General features: G+C 42.9%; 2 protein-coding genes and 1 non-coding gene across 3 annotated transcripts; 2 read left to right on the top strand and 1 right to left on the bottom strand.

Moving 5' to 3' along the window:
• Positions 1–7014: 7014 nt before the first annotated feature.
• TRNAH-GUG (transfer RNA histidin (anticodon GUG)) lies at positions 7015–7086 on the bottom strand. The gene has a single exon. It is a non-coding gene; the product is annotated as a tRNA-His (tRNA).
• A 208-nt stretch (positions 7087–7294) lies between these two features.
• LOC127297277 (G-patch domain-containing protein 1) lies at positions 7295–12619 on the top strand. The gene is made up of 11 exons (XM_051327575.1): positions 7295–7479; positions 8151–8235; positions 8350–8429; positions 8545–8569; positions 8658–8751; positions 8828–8894; positions 9036–9126; positions 10580–10746; positions 10918–11196; positions 11288–11401; positions 12290–12619. Exons 1-11 carry the CDS (start codon positions 7402–7404, stop codon positions 12344–12346), a joined length of 1137 nt encoding a protein of 378 aa, XP_051183535.1. The 5' UTR covers positions 7295–7401; the 3' UTR covers positions 12347–12619.
• Positions 12620–13291: 672 nt separating this feature from the next.
• Positions 13292–16492, top strand: LOC127297278 (sphingoid long-chain bases kinase 2, mitochondrial). Its single transcript, XM_051327576.2, has 12 exons — positions 13292–13533; positions 13617–13693; positions 13844–13897; positions 14001–14060; positions 14143–14220; positions 14368–14414; positions 14497–14537; positions 14818–14902; positions 14978–15092; positions 15197–15319; positions 15398–15498; positions 15967–16492. The coding sequence occupies exons 1-12, from the start codon at positions 13377–13379 to the stop codon at positions 16094–16096; spliced, it is 1068 nt and encodes a 355-aa protein (XP_051183536.1). The 5' UTR covers positions 13292–13376; the 3' UTR covers positions 16097–16492.
• Positions 16493–22699: the final 6207 nt, after the last annotated feature.

The following is a 22699-nucleotide window of genomic DNA, read 5'->3' as shown; positions in this document are numbered from 1 at the left end:
GGGTTGTGGCTCGTGGCTGCTGCCATATAACTGATCTAATAGTACTCTGATCTAGTTGTATTCTGAATACGTTTTGCTTGTACTCTGACCAACAAGGGGTTGTGACAGATATTCCGTTTGTGCTTCACTCATTTGTCTTTCCGTTTCCTGCTAGTTGAATGTATCATTTTGTTGTGTGAATGTTGTATGAGGAAACATCAAAGTGTAAGTGAGATTTCGCATTGCATTTTATTTCATTGTTTGGAAATGGGAAAGTTGCATTGCATCCGTCTTTCCCTTTCTTGCTAGAATGTATACCTTCCGATTCCTAGTATTGCCTAAATTCAGTGATGAAACAAAGCAATGGAATTGAGGTTATGCATTGCATATTATTTGTCTGAGAAAAGCTGCATTGCATTGCATCTCACAAATTATAAATGAGAAGATATTAAATTTAGCAAGATAAAAAAGGCTTTAAACTGTTCAATCCTTTTGATAACTAAAAACTGAAGTAAATGTCACTAAGAACACAGTTCTTCCTGACTCGAGCAAAGACACATGCGGATTCGTTCGTGGTGATGACGTATCTTCGTCCAACACCCTCTAGCCAACATTGAGGCGGCCCAAAGGGGTAACAGCATTTCATTAATCTTTGTATGGTTTGGACAGATCCAGGCGAAAAGCATAGAAGGGTATTAAGATCAACATATGCAGGCCAAAAACATGATAAAATAGGCGTGAAACATAATGTTCAGAAGTACTGAAATTAACAGCAACTGCAAGTGAGCTAGCTATTTTTTGAGCACCACGCCGATCAGCTACAAGCATATATGCATATATCCATCGTTAACAACTGACCCATGTGCGTGCATGTGTTCTTGAGTGCTAGCTTTCAACCTCCGTACAGCACCAGCACCGGTGCGTGCCGGCTTGGCCTGCCTGGCTGCGTCGGTTTGGTGTACAAGCGGTCCAAGGTCATAGATTGATCCCTAAGGTCTCTGAGCACTCTGGCAGCGGCGACACAGATCCATCGATCTTCGATCTAATTTACAGGCGACATCAGACAACGCGAACCGGACACAAAAGCGTGATAGATGACCTGGTTTCCTCAACATCTGGCTTCGGTGGCTACAAAACTAGAAGGATTGGAAAGTGCTACGAACAGACCCAGGTTCCCCGCCGCCGATCCCCCAATCCCCGACGCCACTCCTTCATCGCCTAGCACGAGCGGCCAGCCTCCTCTTCCCCCGCGGATCCACCGCCAAACCTCCCTCGCCTAGTGCTGGCCGGCCTCCGTACAGTGAGCTAGAAAAGAATGAGGGAGAGCGAGATCGAGAGACGACGGTGATTTTTGTTCTAGTAGGTGCTCTTATGGGGTGGCTTTAAGATTCGTGCAATGAATTTAAGATCTGTGCAGTTTTATCAGATGATTCGGACGTACAAAAGGACGTTCGTTTTTTATATTTTTCGTAAAATATATTAGAAGTTCCGGTCCCACATTTTTGGTTCCGTCTATTTACAGCCGTCAGATCGGGGTGGATGAACGGTTATTAAAAATGCCAACCACTCTAAAACTTGTAATATTATATACCTAATTTCCTGTTTAATATTAAAAATTGCAGCCCGAAGCAACCCAGAGATGGTGCAGGGTAATGCGCTCACCAATCTGGGTATATTTGGACTGCCATATTGTAGTTCCAAACCACAGAGTCATCTTGGCCATTTATTAATGGTAATACTTTATAACTGCTACCAATTCCATTATGCCTTTCTGCCTTCCGTTGTGCCATTGTTCTGCTTTCAAAAGTTTGTATATTTAAGTGTAAGCTATCCAATTTAAGTGTCTATATTCAGTGTACATGTAACCTGATTTAATTTCTCTTTCATTAGCTTTCTTCCGTGATGAGCTGACGGGTTTGCCATTTTCTTCGTTCTCTGGGTAACTCAAGGTGTTCTAAACTTCTAATGGTGGTTATATATTTTAGTGATGCACGATCAAGGATAATTTGCACTATCATGATTGTAGTTCTTTTGGTCTATTCACTAAGGCAAGTTTCTATTAACAGTAAGATGGTCGGTATGATCCACTTTGCATCTCCTTGAATATTTTAAATCAGTGTATGCTTGAATATCAAAATCCAGTGACTGCGAAGCACATAATTCTGATAACCCATTGTTTGAGATTAATGTATTTGAGGAATGAACAATGTGTAATTGGAAGTAACAGGATGTGGTCATCATGCGTGGGAGATGGAAAAATAATGTAGTAAATTGTATGCATGGAAGAATAAAATGTACTGAAACATGCCTACTGCTCCAATTGGTTCTTGAACTGTGAAAGAAACGATAAAAGCAACTGGGAAGGATTCTGATTTATATCTACGCTATGATTTCTAAGGCTATTCTTGACATTAACCTAGAGTTTTTGCCAAATCTACACCAAAAGCATTACTATATGAGGCAGCCTCTTCCCCTGTTTTATGGAGGAAGATTTATGTACATAGTGATCGGAAAGTGCTTCTGCTGACTCCTTAGCTTATGAATACTGGAACATTGTCCTAATCATGTTACTTCTGCTCCATTTTTATTCTCTTCTTTTGTTTGCATGTGCGCACATCATTGGTGCTCTACTTTTTCCAAGGATATTATCCTGCCATTTATTCAGGCAAAGTTGTCTTTCTCGATACATTCAGTTTCTTCTGTTGCTCATTTATTCTTGCTATTCAAGTAAAAAATGTGCACTTAGCTATTGGTTTTCTAGGTTGTTATTGGAATGTCCTTGTATAGTGTTCTTTTGAACAGATTATGGCATGTTCTGCTAGCCAAGTGGCTGTTAATACCTTTGTTTTCTCCACTGATTATGTTATGCCTTAAATCCTGGTACTTCTATTAGGCCTTCTAGGACAAGTCAGCCTTGCATTATTTACAAGTGGCTGCTAATTGATGTCGTGTATCATGGTGCCAAGTCTAAACTGTAGTCAGATGCAAATGCATTGTCTCTTGGATTGTTCCCATGTCCCTGGTTCTTTTACTTCTCTGGTTTCTAAATTGATTTTGTGTGCATTGTACAACTAGGAAAGTAGGTTTTACACCATTAGCAGATCTTGATTTGTCTACCCACCCGATGTGTGCCAAATAGTGCCTCTCTACCTTGAAATGCATGTAAGAGTGAAAGATTTACTTGTACGAGTTATTTGCATTAGACAGGAGTACTTCTTCCTTTTAAGATTACAACCTCTCTTCTTTTCATTTAGTGTAAGAGTTTGCACTTTGCTGTAGCAGCTTATTGACTTGCAAGATCTGAACTAGAATTGTAGGATTAGTCTATGAGAAATATGTGACTCTGGATCATAAAAGCTCCGTTAGCTTTTCTTTACAGTCGTTTTGAGTCTCAAGACTCTCAAAACACGGAGGTAGAAAAATATAGGATTGCAATGCCACCACCATTTGAATCGTACACAACAATAGTTCATTTTGTTATAACACAAGATTTTTTTTTATTTCTTCCGAGAGGTCTCATATTAGAAGTTTTCCTTTCAAATATAATGCAAGTAAATCCTTTGGAAAAAAACTCAATCTGACAACAAAAAATAAACATTTAAAGAACTTACCAAAGGATTTCAATGCTCTCAATGCGCTGAAGAATTATGCCATATATCAGTATATAGAATTTTCAGAACTGTTGGCTGATTTTTTTTCCTTTACAGGAATGCTGGCATGATGTAAAAAATAGCTCACACACCAACCACAGCGCAAGTGTTGTTTCGGTATTAACATATTTCAGATCTCACCATAACTTTTTCCCAGCTCATGCGTGTCTCTTAAAGCAATATCGTCAAAATTCATTGAACTAATTGGATAATTCTATTACCGTAGTACCGGCCTGCACTCTCGATTGCTAAATTCTCACAGTAGAAACCTTCGGCATGTTGTGTTGTGTCATCAATCCAAGAAAAAAAGTCCCGACATCTGAAGATTTTGTACTGCCATTTAAATTATGTACTTCGTTAAGTTCAGCTGATCAGGATTATGACATGCTTTAATGAAATTGTTCATTCTGTTGTAACTGGTTGTACACACATTTATTGCATCATGAATAAAGTCCATTTTCTGATATATAGCTTTGTTCAGTTTGGTTTTAAAGCATGCATTTTTGCATGATAGCTTTGAATTAAGAAAAGGTATGGACATAGCTTTGTTTTGTTTGGGTTAAGTGGTGTCTAAAATCCTAGCATGATGTTGCAACCTAGCAAACTGGTATGAGGAAAGCACATATCAACTCTGATTGAATTCAACATTGTTTCAGTCTATTGGATAGATACTTAACCACAGTTTTATCATGTATCAAGTGGTTAAGAACAAGTCGTGTGGCATGTCGCCAAAGTTCCAGAAGTACTACTCTTGATACTTGGATATGAATTGGATTGGACGGCAAATCAGCATGGTGGCCAAAATCTGCTTGCTACCGTGGCCTATGGACAATCCAGCAACCTGCTTTTACCCTGCTCCCTTCAGAGTTCACGGCCTGATACTGATTCATCTGGCCTGCAAGATAGCCATTACCTTCTCATCTAGCCTGCTACCTCTCCAAACTTCTAACTGTACTTCACTAGGCCCCCACGAGGTACACAGGAAAGTTCAATACTTTTGTAAGTTGTATTGTACATGTGTATCAAGAGTTATAATTAAAGAAGTGAACATTTCTATTGAGATTAATATGAGAGCTTGAAACCTAGGACACTAGCATGTAGTAGAAATGCATGTAAAACAGCACAAGCAACTTTGTCAGACCTTTAGCTCACCACTTATTTAGTTGTATAAGCAATGTTCTCATCAGTGAACATCATCGGTTATTAGCCTCCACAGTGTCATTCAACATAGAGAAATAAAAATAATCATTTATTTCTGAATTTTTCAATAACCACATATTTCCGAATTTTGCATTCACCAAGGAATGTCTGTCAACTCTGAAGCTACGTGCTGCAACTATGGTGAGCTCCTAATCAACAAATTGTTGACTATGCCCATCACATGCTACCACCTCCAGGATATGGCGGCCACCTACACTGATCGTTGTCCTAGGATGCTGATGCGACAACATACATGGATCTCGGTTTGAGAGAGCCAAGTCACTGGCATATGCTGGTCTTTAGGGGTCCTAGACATCATGGCGGTCATCGAGGACTCTGATATTGCCGTCAACTTTGGTTTAAGAGAGGGGGGACCCAGGAAGAGGAATGGTAGGGTGTGTCCGGTGCTGTTTGGGTGGTTTTCCACATAATCCCCCGACGAGTCCGCCAGGAGGTAGGCATGTTTATATAAAAATACTCGTGGATGCACGGTCACTGGAGTTGCATCGAATGGCTGTTGACGGAGGGATGCTGGGATGCACAGAAGCAGGTGGATTCATAGAGTACGATGGCTATTTTCATTTTGTAAACCCAAAAAAATATGTTATCATTTACCTACCTCATTTTCATTGTTGTTATATAAACCGCTAATCAATGGGAATTTTACAGGATCGTGCGCCAAGGCGCACATATAAATCTAGTGTGCTGAATTTACTAGACATGCTTCTGGTCTGTTCCGATTAATTTCGTTCTAACTAGCATGACTATGTTTATGTCGTTTTTCTAGAGATAACTAAGGTGAAAGGAAAATACTAGTTTCTTTCTTCGCAAAATAAAGAGAAAAATAGGAAATACCGATTAACATAATAGAATATTATTTATAGACCGAAAGACAAGGGTGGTCTTGGCATTTGAGTAGCAAGAGTTGGTACATATTTTTTTTATATCTTAGTAACAAAACCCTAGCACATGTCCTAGCTTAGCCGATGGACTCTCCATTTTGGAAAGATCTCATGACTGAGCCAAGGAAGATTATTTTTAGTAGAGGCTCTTTCAAATTTCGGGACGGTATGAGTACTAGGTTTTAAGAGAATATGGTTAGAAGATCATTATCTAATATAACGCAGTAGAAAGATGTTTGTGTTGTCTAAAGTGCTTTTTAAAACTAGGTTTTAGATAAATAGATCGCTTGCTACATTTGTGGCAAAGATTGATGGACCTGATAATTTAGGATGTAAGCTGACTACCTTAGGTATTTTTCCAGTAAAATTGATGTACTAAGTCCTAATGAATGGGCATAGTGATGGAATCTAAAGATCCCACCATACAAAATATAATATGGCAAAGTAAAATGAAATGGATGTAAAAAATTGATGTTTCTTTTCGAGATAGAGGATACAATCCACCATTGTTTCTCCCATGTCCGTTTGCTAAAATCGTTTGTCCCATTGTCTATTTTACTTACCGCCTACCAATATCACAAATTAAAGGAACACACATTGAGATTTCTACTTTATATATACTGGTCGAATGCAATTGTGGGGAATAACATCATTTTTACTAAAGGTTGAAACACTACCACGTGGCAAATTCCCATGGCCAAATCCGTTTTTCCATTGCAGCTGATCTGCTTCTGGGCTGATTTGGACTTGCAATGCGTGGCATTCATACCACGTACCTGCCTGATTTCTTGGTTGCTAGGCACCCGTTGCTGCTAGTCTGAGAGTCCGGTTGTGGAGGTCACTGTTGGAGGCCGGGTCTCCACGTTTCTCCGGCATGATGCGCTTTTCGCCAAGCGGTGTGAGCAAATAATATGTCGCACCCGCTCGCTGCCGTGAGAGAGACTGCGATTGGACTGGAGTTTTGGATCAGAGGGTACCCACGCACACGCACTTGACCAGCACGAAGACCGTTAAGCAAGGTAGTACGACGAGCAACAGTCTTATTTGGCGAAAAGATGAAACTTGTAAAATGGAGATGCCACCAGCTGCATGGATGGACGCGTGCTCATAGGCTAGGCTGGTGACCGTGATCACTGGAGCAAGTCTGACTTTTGAGTGGACGATCGCCTACGGCCTGCCTGATTGACAAGCTCACATGCAAAAATATCCGTCTATGTACAGGCAACAAATCTCCGAGACACTTTCAGCTTGTAGTACATAACTGGAGCGGCAAAAAGTCAAAGTGTGGCTGCTGGGATTCGAGCCCAGGTCTCCACGGCCACAACGTGGAATTCTCACCACTAAACTACAGCCACTTTGATGCTAATTCTACAACAAGATTCTAATTAAAACGGTCAGAACAATAATGGCCCAAACAATCCACGTAAACGAAGCCCAGTAACGCTAACTCGAAGCCCAGACGGCTCCGCACGTCGCACAGCGAACGAACGTCGGTCGGTCAAACCCCACCAACCCGAGCACGAATCTCCAGGCCGAACGCACCGGCTCAAAACCGATCCACCGCGCATTCTTAGGGTTTCCTCTCTCTCCTCCGTCCGGGCAACTCCACCCCCAACCCAACCGTACCGGCGGCGGCGAAGGCCGCGACCAACCCGCGCAGTGCAGGCGCCATGGCCGCGCCGGAGGCACCCACATGCTACGTCGGGGTCGCGCGCCAGTCCGCCGCCTTCCGCCTCATGAAGCAAATGGTACGCGATCCCTGGCCCGATCATCTCCTCTTGGAAAACTTCGGTACAAAATTTGGAGTTCATTTTACTTTGATATGTCTGGATTGACAAGGTAAACTAGATATAGCTGCTCAGCATTGACCAATTCATTCAGGTTGAATACCAGCATGTGTAGGCTAGTTCCGATCTTTGTGGAGCTTTTGTGTGTTGATTTGTCTGGAGTGACAAGCTAAACTTAGATATAGCAGCTTAACATCCAATAATTCGTTTAGGTTGCATATCATCATCATGTATATAGGCTAGTTTTGTTAGGAGTGGCTCTCGTTAAGACTGTTTGTGTAACTAGCAAATTTCGTTTATACACACAGAAATTTAATATACAGCTCTAGGATTGCTCTATCAAAATTGTAGAAAAGGTGAATCTGTCTGGACTTCGGGGGAAAAGAGCTAGAGTAGAATTTTGTGCTGTCTCAGAACTTGCTGCTACTGCACGAAGTGAGAAATCTATCTGCAGTTTTGAGTTTTGACTGAACCCACTTATGGCATGTGGATAATTTGTTGTTTGGCACTTATGCACTATTGTTATTATATTCAGATGCTCTTGTCAAGTGATTCTATCTGTGTGCATTAATTTACAGTTGGTCTATTTTACTGATCTCTCTGTGATCAGCATATTTCTTCTGGTGTGTTAGGGATGGGAGGAAGGTGAAGGCCTTGGGAAAGACAAGCAAGGCATAAAGGGACATGTTAGAGTGAAGCAAAAGCAGGACACACTAGGTATGCTTACTTCTTTCTAGAACTACTGCATGATTCATGCTTTTGATGAGCAAAGAAGCATCCTTTTCTGATTAGCCTCAGGTCGCTGAAATCTGAATCTGTTCTCATATGCAGGTGTTGGTGTAGACACTGCTCAAAACAAATGGGCATACGATACCACCCAATTTGATGATATACTAAAGAAACTGAAAGTGGTATGGCGTGTAGCAATTCTTTAATAGCTCCTTATATGAATGAATGAAGATTCAAATGTCTCATTATGTTATCTTTTTCTTGTCATTTGGTAATCGCTCCTCTCCATGCTGACAGCAATCTTCTAATCCTGATAAAAAAGGTAGAGTGGAAAGTGTTCATGTGCTTTTACTCTTTATTATCTAATAATTTGCCAGTTGTGGTTTAATCTTGTTTATTATTTTTTACAGAAGTTGAGGATGTAATCAGTTCGCCTGACAGTACACCTAAGAAAGAAAAACCTGCAAAGGATGAAGTCTCTAAAGTTACCCGGCCTCAAGGAAGGTTGGTCTGATTCGTAATTTCAGCTCCTCTATTTGTTGATATATTTTCTTATCATTACACCATTTTTTTTTGACAGATACAAGAAAAGAGAGAGGGGGAAAAGTGTGAAGGGTTATTCAGCAGTTGATCTTCAAGGCATACTTGTGAGTGATTCTTTTTCTTGCGTGTTGCTAACTGTCGGGCAATCTACTTAGTGTTGATGAACATTTGTTTCCTCCTTCAGAGTGTGTACCGTGTGGCTAACCTGTAGTATCTTCTGAGATTATAATATTCTGTTGACACAGGTTCGGAAAAATGAAAGTGATTGTGAGGTAGATCAGGAAGTTCAACCGGAAGGCGTGGAAGAGACTGATATCATCATGTGTCAGACTGCAGGTTTGCAATTCATTTGCATATGTGGTTTTACTTTCTTGCTGAGCGAGGTTGTATTTCATTAGCTATTGCCCCATCATGTACTTCTTGTTTTGAGGTTCTTAAATATTGGAAGTTAGAATTAAAAGTTTTGGCAAGAGCAGTTTCTGAATGTTATAAAATAACACTCTTAATGCTAGAACACGTTCACTAGTTTGGGTCTGGTGATCGACAATTGTGGCGTTTTCGAAAGGAAAATAGAAGTTTGATCCTAAAAAGCACGGACACAGGGACGGAAAGACGGGGATACGGGATACGGCATTTTCCAAAAACAGCCATTCGGGGATACGGCGAGTATATATAAAATAAAATAAATATATGCCATGTAATATAGAGTTGTGACAGAAAATTAAGGAGAAAGAGATCAGAAAAGAGAATACTGCCCCATTTGGTTTCTCTTTTATCAAGTGCTTGATTGATCCGCATCGCCATCGTCAAACAACCAAAAGAATATGATAAATAGGAGCTAACAAAGCTCAGATGGCCATATAGAAATTGCAACCAAACTTTGCATTTCCTCCACGGCTACCAGAGGAAGCAGCAGCACCACCAAGCTTCTCCACATAAGCCCATAGAGGATACCTAGGATCTACAGCCATAGGACGCCCTTCACTGTCACCCACGTATGATTGGCTACCGGCTCCACCGCTCCCAGATGCCATGCTACCTTGGATCAAAGGGGAAGATGTGGAGGAATGAGGAGAGGCTGAGGAAGCGAAGATGTGGAGGAGTGAGGAGAGGCCAAGGCTGCTGGGTTACCTGTGGTGCTGGAGGAGGCGGTCGCCAGTCGAATCCAGGCGTCGCCGGCTGCGGCGGCGTCGAGTCCAGGCGATGGCGGCTTATCCAGGAGGCAGCGTCGGTAGGGGACGGACCTGGGTGCGGAGAGCGTGCCCTAATACTTGATTTTGTGTTGGGCCAAGCTGTGTTGTTGGGCCAGGCCGTATCCCAAACGTGTCCCCTATGTGTCCCTCCGTATCCCTTTATTTTTTTTTCATTTTTTTAATTCGAGTTTCAGGGATACACCAAAATTCGCGTATCCCGCCATATCAGAACAGCAGTTCGGCAGTTTCTGCCGTATCCGTGCTTTCAAGGTTTGATCAGTTGGTTTGTACTGCCATGCTTGGAACAAATGCAGAACACTGAAACATTTAGAATGTTGTGCACACTGAATAAATTCAATTATCACCTAATTGGTATGAGCTTTGCTGATTATACTGTTGATAACTTGGTTGGAAATAAAGTCTATCTGCCCCAGCATCTGAGCTTCTGTTCTGCTTCTTAACACAAAATGCATTTTTGTTGAAATTAATTTTGATAGTGCTAAAGTTTTTTCCATATTACTAAAGTTTCCTATGATGTGCACTAGTAACTTTATTCAGGTTTATTAACTTTCTGTGTCAACTTTATGCTGGTTTAGTATCCCAAGCTGAAGATGTGAACTGGTGGGGGCACAAGTTCGGATATGTATCAGGAGGCTTTTTAGGAGCAAAATCTCGCAAGAAGAAATCGTCCACACAAAAAGATCCTAATGCCCGCCAGATGTTTGGGGAAGACGATCAAGAGAATCTATACAACCTTGTCCAGGTTGGTATGCACAGTCCATAAGAGGCTCTTCAATTGCCTTAAAGCACCTTTGCTAATCATTTCCGCGGATGAAACTTTGCATGATTATGGAATTCATCTGATCTAATTGACGTCAAATAGATGTCACAACATTTCCAATATATCCATTATTTACAATTGGTATTGTTACAGGACAAAGCTACATCTGGAAAGCAGGGTCTTGGCATCAAGGACCTGCCAATGAAAATTGCTGGCCACCGTTGGAAAGGGAACAAAAAATCTCTTGGTGATAGTGATGACGAAAATTCAACCCAGTCTGAATTATCAGAATTGGAAGAGGATGAAGACGAGGAAGGATCTGGTAGTGATGCTGAAGTAAAAGAAATTCAGCAGACAGCAGTGAAAGATGTTCCTGTGGATGCTAAACCTAGAATCAAATTTAAGAAACTTTGCAAAAAAATACTTCGTCAGGTACAATCTTTTATCTTCTCTTTGTGCGAGACACTGAAGCTTCAGGTGTCCTCTTGGGACCATGATGTTTATTGGTTGTTATTATTTCCAGGCTCCATCTCAATCCATGAAACTGAAGGAGCTGAAGGAAGCTGTTGAAGCACAATCAACTATATTTTCCGACTTCTCCTGTAGACGCGAAGCTCTATCATTCCTGAAGACGAAGGTATGCACCGCTTCACCTTTTCATTTGGCTGCTATTGGCTTATTGTGTGTTGCACTGTGGCTTTATAGTTTTCTTGAGCCTAGGTGCAGATCGGCACTCTAGGCAGCCAGCTATCCTGACTAGTTGTAAATAGGAACTAAGAGCCCACCCGATCTCTTCTTCTAAAGCTCCAAGAGTATTTTTGCAGCCTAACTGTATTGAGATTGTAGATTAATCTGAACCCCCTTTGGAAGCACTTCTATTTAAGGGCTCCTTTGATTCATATGATTTTTATAGGGATTGTTTAGAATTTGGATCATATGGGAAATTTTCTACACAAATTGTTTGATTCAATGGAACATATCCTATAGGAACTAATCCTATAGGAATCTTGTACTCCCTCCGTCCCATGAAAGTTGTCTGAGATTTGTCAAAATTTAGATGTATCTAAATGCTATCTAGATACATCCAAATTTTGACAAATCTCAGACAACCTTCATGGGACGGAGGGAGTAGTATAAATCCTATAGGAAAAAAAACATTAGGTCATACCTCATGAAAAATTCCTTTGGAAGCACTTCTATTTAAGGGCTCCTTTGATTCATAGGATTTGTATAGGAATTGTGTAGGATTTGGACCATATAGGAAATTTTCTACACAAGTTGTTTGATTCAAAGGAATATATCCTATAGTAATCTTGTAGTGTAAATCCTATAGAAAAAAAATAAGGTCATGCCTTATGGAAAATTCCTTTGCTACAATCGAACACACTTCATTTTCCCATAAGATTTAAATAGACATGACATGTCAATCCTATGCTTTTCCTATCCTATGAATCGAAGGAGCCCTAAAGCTAATCTTTGTCGTAGTTTATGTGTGATTTAATTTCATTTTTTTTGCATTTTCAAGCTACAAGGAAGCAGGAAATTCAACCTGGAGGGCAAGAGGGTGCATCTTGTATCATGAAGCAGAACGAAAGATACAGCAGTGGTGCGATTTTTCCCTGTGGCATGCAGCCCTTGAGGCGATATATTTATTGATTGTTGCTTTGGATGAGTATAGATGTAGGTGGCACATCAAGCTGCGCAGTATAGATGTAAGTCATATACCCTTGTGGATCGGGGTTCAAATTTTGCAAAACCTGCTAGTGGCAGATGTGCTAATTTATCTGTGTTTACACTTCAGCACATTTGGTTCCTTCTTCCCACATCAAAAATATGAAGTCTGCGATGAAACATATGTATCATGATGTCTATGTAGCTGATGCATTTACATGTGTCGTGATTCTCCTTGGAGGGCTGCGTCTACCAGTTGTGCCATAGGCTGGCTCGCTCATCTAGCTATCCAAATTCACTTTGCTCATTTTGATTTGGATAATAAACATTGTATGTTTTCTCACGCATATGATATTCTTCTGGAAACAAAACTGTTCGCGTGTTATTGGAATGTGATGCTGCAGATCGACATAGTTGGTAGTTTCACATGCACTATCGCCAACCAAATTCAAGAAACTTTGAGTAGATATTAGAACGAGTCATGTACCATCATTCCATCAAGTTAAAACAAATCTGAGGAACTATAAGAGCATATTTAGTTTGTGGGTGGCATTTAGGTATGTCGCAGTTTTAGCAATGTTATTTTACCCTGAATTCCCCAATCGGAACTTTGTTACCTTGCCACAAATTAATACTCCCTTTGTTCCACGAAAGTTATCTACTCCTTTGTAATGTTAGATATTGGAGTATTTGGATGTTAGAAAGTATGTACTGCTTTGTAATGCTTTGTAATACCCTGAGTTTTCCAATCGCAGTAGATACATCCAAATTTAGATAAATGTAACACTTTGTCGTTTTTAAAGAAAATTCACGTGGATAATGCTTTGTCCTTGGGAAACGTAATGAATTAAGCGGCGCCTTTCAGCTCTGTGTACTCCTTTTCGCCCAGTGCGTGTGTCTACACTCTACACAGTCAAATCGCGATAAGCAACAGCGACGTCATGGCCTCGCCGGCGGCGCCGAGGCCGGCGCTCATCCGGCCGCGCGCCTCGCGCAGCCACTCCCAGTTGGGCGCGGTCAGCCTCGCGTCCGACAACTCCGCCTCCACGGCCTCCTCCCGCCGCCGCCGCGACTTCGTCTTCGTCGTCAACCCCTCCGGTACGCTCCTGATGTGACCTCCCCCTCCACCCCAGCTATAGAAGCTCTGAAATCTCTCGCGTCACTCCGATCCCTCCGCGCAGGCGCCAATGGCCGCACGGGCAAGCAGTGGACGCAGCTGCTCCCCCAACTCCGCACCCGCCTCGCTGACCAATGCAACGTAAGCCCCTGGGAGCTCTGAGATCGCCGTAGATCAAGCCACTCAGCAACTGAATTTGTTAATTGCCGTTTGGGCTGAGATCCGAGGTGATTCGGTGATCTCACGGAATGTTTTGCTTTGTCCCTTTGTGGTTATCGATCGTGTGATCAGATTTGTGAGTGCATCACTTCGGGCCCGTCCGACGCCATAGATGTCACGAGGGAGGTGTGTGCTCGGCTTCATACCGAATTCAATCATCACCTGTTAATTTTCCCGGTATGGGTTTTCCCGTTGGTTGTGAACACTGGCAGTTATGTGCGTGTCTTAGGCTATAAAGGATGGGGCTGATGCTGTGATCGCTGTCGGCGGGGATGGGACCCTTCATGAGGTATTTCTGTGTGGCGTGTTGGTATGATATTGGCACAAAATTAGTTAGCATTTCCTGCAATTGACATTGAAAACATGTGCAGGTGGTGAACGGATTCTTCTGGAAAGGCAGCCCAGTCCGCGCTCTTGATCGAGGGCCTGACCATTTAACGGCGCTTGGCGTGAGTAGCATATCTTGTTGCTTCGCGATAATAAAAAGCAAGATTACCCGTTTAGTCTTTTGAGACCGAGCTATAACAGTGCTTTGAGTTGTGGTTTTTACTCACTGAATTTGTTCGGTAGTGAAGCGTCTTGTTTTTCTGTGGCAGCTCATTCCACTTGGAACTGGCTCAGATTTTGCTAGGACATTTGGCTGGTAATTTTGTTTTCTTTCTTGTATGATGTACATATGCCATTGTGGTTTGGTAACCCCTGTTTTCATTGGATTGTTATACCAGGTCAAATGATCCCCGCCAAGCGATTGATCGAATTGTCAGAGGTTTCTTTCGTGCTACTTTATCCTCATATAGCATCTTTGTTCATTCTTTTTCTATTATCAAGTGAGGTACATGGCTTATAGCAACCTGATTAAACTAATACAGATATGGCTGATAGCTATACCAGATGAGAAAATTCTAACCACTCCAACGTAACATTTCAATAAAACTTAGCTATTTTCGTAACATTTCTGAAACTAAGACCAATATGATCAGATACTTATGTACTCTGTGGACTTGTATGTTTAAAATCTGAGACTCACAGGTAAACCATTTCTGCAGGAGTTAAATCAAAACTAGACATAGGCATGATGGAAGGTCCAAGTGGAGACCCCCATTTCTTTGTTAATGTTGCTGATATCCATCTGTAAGCGGATAGCGATCATTTGAAACATGAAATTCACTGGATAGTTTGGAAATATAAAAAATTCTACGTCTACAGGAGTGCCAAGGCAGGTTATTTTGCGTCTATGTACAAGAGATTTGGCAACTTATGTTATGTTATTGGAGCTCTGAGAGGCTTTTGGGGACATAATAATCGAGATATGAGAATAAAGGTGAGCTTTAACCTAAGTTTTCCTTTGAGGAAAGTTGCATCTACACGCTTTTTTTCTTCCCACTGTAATTCTGAATCTCTGCAATTTGGTGACACATATAATAGGTAAATGGTGGAGAGTGGCAAACAGTTGATAAAGTCACTGCTCTATGCGTAGGAAATGCCAAGTACTTTGGTGGTGGCATGAAGATAACTCCAACAGCTGATCCTTTTAGCGGTGACCTTGAGGTGCCTAAGACAGTCAAATTTGATTTTACAATGTTGATTAAATGCCGTGCATTTAGTAATTTGTATGACCTTCTACAGGTTGTGATTCTGCAAAATTTCAAGTGGTACGATTTTCTTCTTAAGCTACTTAGGTTGTATGGGGGCACACATTTAACCGTGAATGGCGTGTCATCAATGAGGTAAACACAACCTTGACTTTTGTTAAGGTTCTTGCACTTGAGACTGAAGTAGAAGTGCAGTTAAAATGATTCTGTGAAATCGAATAAAATCTGCCTTCCGTAAATGGAGAACACACAAAGATACTTCATAAAAGCATATTGTCTTTCTTGCTCCCAAGGAAGGCAGTTCCACATGCAGGTCTATTTCCTAGTATATTTTAATGTTGATCGGTTGCACAGGTATTTCTTATCATTTCTGATTAGCACCAGCTATAATATTGACAGATGTCCATTTTTTTTGTGTGTGTGTGTGTATTTCTGAAAGCTCAGTTGATTCCTCCCCAACTGCATGTTGTTAGTTCTCAAAAGTCAAAACACTGTCATCGTGGCCCTGATTTCCGAAGCATTTCAAAAGCACAACCAGCATAGTCTAATTCAGAATTTCCTCTAGATGTATTCATCTAACCAACAACAACATTGCTGTTGCAGAGTTCAATCTATTGAAGTAGCAGAGGTGGTGGCTAATGGTGACATCTTCGTGCAATCTGATGGGGAGCATTTTGGTTTTCTTCCAACCAAATTTTCAGTTCTTCCCGGCGCAGTTGATTTCTTCTGCTAGATCACCGCGCTTCTTCCTCCCGTCGGAACCGACAGAAGATGCATGATTCTTGGTCAGCTCATCCTGTTTACCCAGTTGAAGGCTTCTGCTACATCTTCGCGATCTTTCATCCTGTTATACTATCCTGAAATGATACGGCGATCACGTTACTCCGTTCATCTTCTGGTAGTGCACCAAAGAAGTTTGTTACTGTTGTGTTGCTGCACCCCGCCATGTTATACTTCATAGACTAGCTGTAAAACCACAGGGGCCGAACTGGCATGATTGTAAATTTTGAGTTGTTTTTGTAGTCTTGTACCATGTGCAATAATACGTGCTTGTTGGTCGAATAACAGGAGTGACATTGCTTACCTGTAGATCCAGTGTCAAGTTAATGCATTCCCAGCTTCTAAAGTACATGCCGTGGCAACAGCTTTAACACCGTGCACGGGACAGTGCTACACAAATGACCGAACTTTTGTTCTGCTCCCTTGGTAAGTACCACTAGTACCAGATATGGCAGAACTATCCACAAATGTACTAATTGACCTCCTTTGTATGTTATATGGTATATCCCAATAATCTAATACAACTACATTAGATTGTTGAACTTGTGATTTGATGCCCTGACATTTTTTTCTCTGAACCTTTGCTGAACTTGGTCACTGCTGTGAAGTGATTCCCGAGCAGAATCTCTTCTGTTTGTTCCTTGCGTACTCAAGGAATATTGTCCGTTGCTTGGAAACTGAACTGACCATTGATAATTCAGAAAATAAAGTAGCGTGCTCCCTGATGCCATGACACCAGACTTTAAGCTCCTTTAACCCTTGGCTATGACTTGACTTTATTCCCATATACAGTAAGTACATGCTCTTCGATGGCTTCAGTTTGGTTTATCACTTCTCTAGCTAGTGAAGCTTTTCCTGCAATAAAAGAAGGAAGAATTCACTTCAGAATATGCATTGAAAACGTATATGTTGCATCTAGCTTCTGGCGCTTTTTCTTACTGTAAGAACTGGAAAGCTAGGTGCTGAAGCAGAAGTTGAAGGTTATCAATTAGTGTATAATATAGTACTTCCAGAAGACCATTATCTCATAGTAGTACTACGATTGACCGTATGGGTGACTTGCAACTTTGGAAGAAGTACATCAGCTTTGATTTTGAATAGGGAGGAGAGTGCTGTGCTGGGGGGTGACGTTAGACACGGAGAAAGCTTGCGCATGTACCTACAGGAGGCACTTTGCTGGTAAATTTCCGTCGTCTTTTCTTTTTGTCATGTGATGCGGCAGCAAGCAGGTAAAGGTGTTTCGCCTCTCCATGCGTATCCGGCTTTGGTTTCTCCCTTCTAATTCCCGCTTCGAATTTGTCTCGGAAAAAAAGATCAGTTCTAACAAGTCAAGACGTGGTGAGACTGACCTTGAGAGTGTTCTTCACTATCTCCCGGCTAAGCATTTCATATGCAATATCTTGGCTTTGTCAAAAGGCTAAAAAGGTCCCACTTTCAACCTTGAAGACAAATCAACAAAACGGCTGGCACCATAGAATGGTAGATATTTCAACATTACTGGGAGGGAAGCGATCTTTAAATCGGTGCTAACCTCCCAAACCATCTATCCTCTCACCACTCTTGATGTTCTGTTGAAACCTCTCCAAGCAATCCAAAATATCATTTGTGGCTTGTTTTGGGCGGGCAATGAAAAGGTCACCGTAAGAAAGTGTAAAGTCAATTGGACGGCGGTTTGCAAACCAAGTTCTTTGGGAGACCTCAGTATCTTAAACATTGTATTCGAGTTCTCAAGTTTGGGTCTAGTCGAGAGACCATGGCTCTGAGGGACGCGGTCGGGTTCACGTACTTGCTCTCGTGTCACTAGTTCAAATTTTGTTCACGAGGACAATTTGGGAAGGGCCCTTCTCCTTAGATGATCATGGCTTCAATGGATGGAACCCGAAGAGGTCTTGGGTGGGTATGGAAAACCCTTGCAATAAAGATGACATGAACCTTTTCTACTCTTTGACAAAGGTTTGTTGGCCATGGTAACAAACTAGTTTTTGGGATCCCTCTTGGATGGATGGTCTTAGGTCTAAGACCATAGCACCATCCATCTTCACTCTGTCCAAGAAGAAGTCTTGGAACGTTGGTAAGGCCCTCTCCGATGATGCCCAGGTCTCCTAAATTGACATCTCCAATAGCCTTTTCCTCCAACACTTTCAAGAATTCACCACGCTTTGGGCTTTCACCTCACAAACCACCTTGACCATTAGCACTCCGGGTCTGTTACTTGGAAGCTTACCAACCCCAGTCAATAATCTTGCTCTCTTCGGCCTATCATGCACAACTTGTCGGGTCCATCCACTTTTGTTTGGATGCAATTGTGTGGAAAAATTGGTCGCCTCCAAAATGTAAGCATTTTTTTTTTGCTTGGCTCATCCTACAAAACCGAATTTGGACGGCGGACCGCATTGCTCAAAGGGGCGAATGGGAGGATTTTTCCTCTTTGTCAATGTGAGGATGAAACGGTGAGCCATATTCTCTTTCAATGCTAGTATTTCGCTTGCATTTTGAAAATGTTCAAAGATTGGCTTGGGCTTCCTTACTTGGACCCTTGGGTAATTTGAAGCCGAGAGTTATATGGATGGCTTGTATCCAAACCTCTAAAACTCTTGTTCTTATGCAATGATGAATTAAGGAAAATCTTTTGCCTTTCTTTCGAGAAAGGAAGTCTTTTGATCTTTTTACCATGTTTCGTTTCCGAATACAGATATGTGGACATGTGGTGCTTCTCTCCTTCCTGGTTGCAAGACCTTCCTGGCCCCATTCCAGCGATGAGATGTAGGGTCTATTTGGTCGCTCGCATGGGTTTTTCCCGTTTCTGGGTTTTGGTCTGCCAGCTGCTTCATGAGCAAAAAACCGAGTATGTGCCTGTTTTCGCACTACGATTGGTTGCCAACAACGTTTGAGCCTGCATGAAAGCGCCATTTGAGCCCACTTTGATTGGTTAGAAACATATCAGGATTTTGGGCTGATGCAATGCAACATGCCTATTTTGGCCCGTTATGGTCACCGCGCATCTATATTTGTTGATCTTACCATCTACCAGTTGAGGGTTTAGGGTCTTACACGCTTAGTACATACGATCACAAACGCTTACGACAAGATGAAATACATGATCCCGATCACCAGTCTGACGGTGATGAAGTCCTTGAGCCTACTTGCTTCGCCATGGCCTACAATCTTTGGCGTTCCATGTTCTTCGATATTGGGAATGGCATGTCCTGCAATCCTGGGAGGTTTGAACTCTTTGTGTCATGACTCCTCTCTATTCTTGAACCCTTTGTTGAGGTTCCCCACGTAACCAGTCACTTGTAGGCTAACATCACCCCAGTTCGTGTAGATTCCAGGCACTTTCCCGTAGAACACCACGTACGAGTTGTATTTATACAAAGATAGAACATAGGAATAAATAAATTTAGTAGGCATGATCGTATAAGCAAGAACATAAGGCAAGTAACATAAGCTTGCATGATCATATAGGAAAAAGCATCAGAGTTCTTCATCCTACCAACTAGTGTGATCTTACTAATGATCATAATACCTACTATGGTGTCATCCTACCACCACATCAAAAAGGGTGTAATACTACCACCCGCATCGCTGCAAGTTCAACATCATTTGAGAGGTTAGTATATACCACCTCACACAATATACAAGCCTTGGCATCCATGTTCATCAAGTCCTAGGTACTTCAAAATATATACAACCAACAAGTGAAGTCTGCACTACACGTAGTAGTGCTTGGTGAGGTAGGTCCTCAGCCAGAGCAGTCTATGGTCCTCAGACATCTGAAAAAAGTCGTTCTTGTGGGCCATGTTGTCGAAGAGGTGGCTCAGAGCCACCATGTTCGCCTCTACGAAGTGTTGTTTAGTTGTCGCAGGGTACAAAAGATTAGTTAGCTCAGCCAAAAAATTGTGAAAAGGTGACAAGTGTTAGTACCAAGACAAGGCCTCTGTAGTGCTCATCTTCTAGGATAATAGTATCGGTGCCCTTATCCATTGTGCACCGCTAAGGTCTCTAATCTTGGACACCTTGATCTCTTTGCTCTACACTTGCGGAAGTGGTTGTACACATGCTGTGAGGATACTTGTGATCCACAATACTCATGAACCTTTTTGGCTACATTGTTGAGATGCACCACTTTGAACCCCTTTTCAGTCCTCAGTCCACTCTTTATGATCTCGCGCATATTGTTTAGCACAAAGGTAGATAGGAAGGGAGGCCACTTCATAATGGCCTTCTGGCCCTTCAAGCCCCCTATGCCGTGAGCTTTGCTGGCCTTGATCGCCTTCTGCTTGTACAAGGCGCGAGCAAGGTGCTCATCCTGGTCAATCAGAACAGAGCATAAGCCTCCATAGCCCTGCTCGGAGCGAATCTCCCCACTGAGGGTACATGAGCGATAGCATAGCTGCGTTCTCCTGGGTCTGAGGAACAAAGGTGTCCTTAGTGTTGATCAAGACCTGTGCGAAGGCGTCGTTCGATGTGTAAACCTACATCGTTCGATAATAGATCAAAGACTAGTTAATCGACGACATGTTCATGCAGATCGAGAGCACAATATGCAGGAAAGACATGGAGAACAACACATAAGCATATATCTACACAACAACATGAAAAATCGATCTAATCTGGACATCCTTTGTGAACATCGAAACAAAACTATAGCTAGCTGAACAACTAGTACCACCTTTGATCTACCGCTACAGATCAATCAATTCAAACATCGTGTATTAACAACCTGGACTCAGATCTACCTGAACCCGTACTCAGATCTGATTTTTCCTCCAAAATCTACGAACGAGGGGTTTGAGAAATACCCACTGCCATCGGAGAAGAAGGCAACGTCGACCTCGATGATGAGGCCGAAGACCGGGAGCCGCTGATGTCCGCTTGCTGCCGAGGAAGATGCGTCGCTTACTTGGTCGTCGGTGAAGCGCTTTGACTGGCAAAATAGCTTGTAGGTGGGGGGAGTGGTGGCGCCACATGTTGGGCGGTGAAAGTAGCGGTGGTATAAAGCTGTTTGAACCGGCGGGAGGTGACGAAATTTCTCCGGCCATATTTTCGGTGACGAGCGCGTGCTCGCGCCATCAACCCGCTTGAGGGGGGGGGGGGGGGGGGAGATGTACCTTTTTTTCCTTTTCATCGTCGGTGAGGTTGGCTCACTGGAAACATCGAGCTTGACTTCGGAACCAACTTTTAGGCCGCTTTAAGAACCAGACGTTGCATGAACACGAAGGCTCATAGCACACCAAATGGACCAAACTTGACCCAACACGTCCGAGAAAGGCACTTGGGAGCAACCAAATTGACCCGTAGTGAATTCCCAATTTCGTACATGGGGCGATTTACACAAAAAATAACTCTTTCGGGTAACGATTAGACGAAATGACCCTCCGGCAAACTATTTCACGACTCTTACCCTTTTGTGTGGCATGTCTATGTGACGCTCGTGGGAGCGGCGTCACACATCCTTTCATATGTGGCGCGCTCGAGCCTGCCAGCCGACGATGAGTGACGCCGCTCCCACGACGCCACATAGATAGGTGTGACGCTCTTGCGAATGGAGCCACCTGGTTAGAGGGCGTGAAATAGTTTGGTGGGAGTGTCAATTTTTTCACGAAGAGTTAATTTTTGAAAATCGCCTCGCACAAGCCGATCTGATTTGACAAGCTAGGGCTCAACTAGTATCACCTGCAGTCGTGCACGCACGGTCCATCTACAGCCGAGTGAAGTGACGGACCAACCGCGGCGAGCCGTTGGTGGGAGCGGCGTGCATGCGCGTGGCTAGCCGAGCGCTCCAGAGTGACGCGTAGCCGGTAGCCCTCCGCGTCCGGGTGCCGACGTGCGTGGCGCACTGCTCTACAGCATGCCGTCGGCGAAGGTGATCGAGTGAGTATGCGAGTCGAACACGGGAGGCGGTTGGTGGGTCGCTGGAACTGAAACGTCCGTGCCGCCGGCCGGGACAGACAGGAAATATTCTTCCGCTGCAACTAGCCGCCTCGCGCACCTGGAGAGTAGTCCCTGCACGCTAGGCATCGAGTGATAGGATGTGGTAGCCTCACTGCTCACTCGACTACTAGTACTTATTTCCGTGTTCGTATATCGACGTAAATTTGAGTCCTTGCAGCATCTTCAACAGTGTCTCCTAAAACATTCGCCAAAGAAATTTAGGTGTGCCGAATGTTTGAATTTGCCACACGTTCTAAAATACATTTTTTTTACCTGATGCGGTTCAATACGGTGACCGGTAACTTAGCCAATCCCCGCTACACAGCAGAAGCACAGACAGAACGAAAACTCACGTCTCGCGTGGTGGGCTAACATCGTTAGCGACACAGAGGCATGCGGGGTTCAACTTGTCGCATACCTCTGGTCAAGCAACGTAATGGTTGTGCAGCTTTCCCTGCAAACCGCACAGTTCCTACAGGGCGCCACGGTGAAGAGTCCCATCAAGCACGGTCGAGTGACCATCCGTGCCGGAGTTAATTGCAACCAACCTCCCTAGGTTGCTTTAGTTGTCGCCACTGTATAAAAGGAGAACATGCCTTCTCGGCGACTCCACACCATTCGC

Source organism: Lolium perenne, chromosome 4, assembly GCF_019359855.2.
Source record: "Lolium perenne isolate Kyuss_39 chromosome 4, Kyuss_2.0, whole genome shotgun sequence".
In the NCBI taxonomy this organism is placed as follows: domain Eukaryota; kingdom Viridiplantae; phylum Streptophyta; class Magnoliopsida; order Poales; family Poaceae; genus Lolium; species Lolium perenne.
Note: the sequence above shows the minus strand (reverse complement) of the source record. Positions and strands in the feature narration are given on the sequence as shown.

Coding starts and splice junctions, on each gene's coding strand:
- LOC127297277 (XM_051327575.1), top strand. CDS start 7,402: ATGGCCGCGCCGGAGGCACCCACATGCTACGTCGGGGTCGCGCGCCAG. Junction 8,236..8,349: donor GCAAAAGCAGGACACACTAG/GTATGCTTACTT, acceptor TCTCATATGCAG/GTGTTGGTGTAGACACTGCT. Junction 8,752..8,827: donor GTTACCCGGCCTCAAGGAAG/GTTGGTCTGATT, acceptor TTTTTTTGACAG/ATACAAGAAAAGAGAGAGGG.
- LOC127297278 (XM_051327576.2), top strand. CDS start 13,377: ATGGCCTCGCCGGCGGCGCCGAGGCCGGCGCTCATCCGGCCGCGCGCC. Junction 13,694..13,843: donor GCCTCGCTGACCAATGCAAC/GTAAGCCCCTGG, acceptor TCGTGTGATCAG/ATTTGTGAGTGCATCACTTC. Junction 15,499..15,966: donor AATGGCGTGTCATCAATGAG/GTAAACACAACC, acceptor TTGCTGTTGCAG/AGTTCAATCTATTGAAGTAG.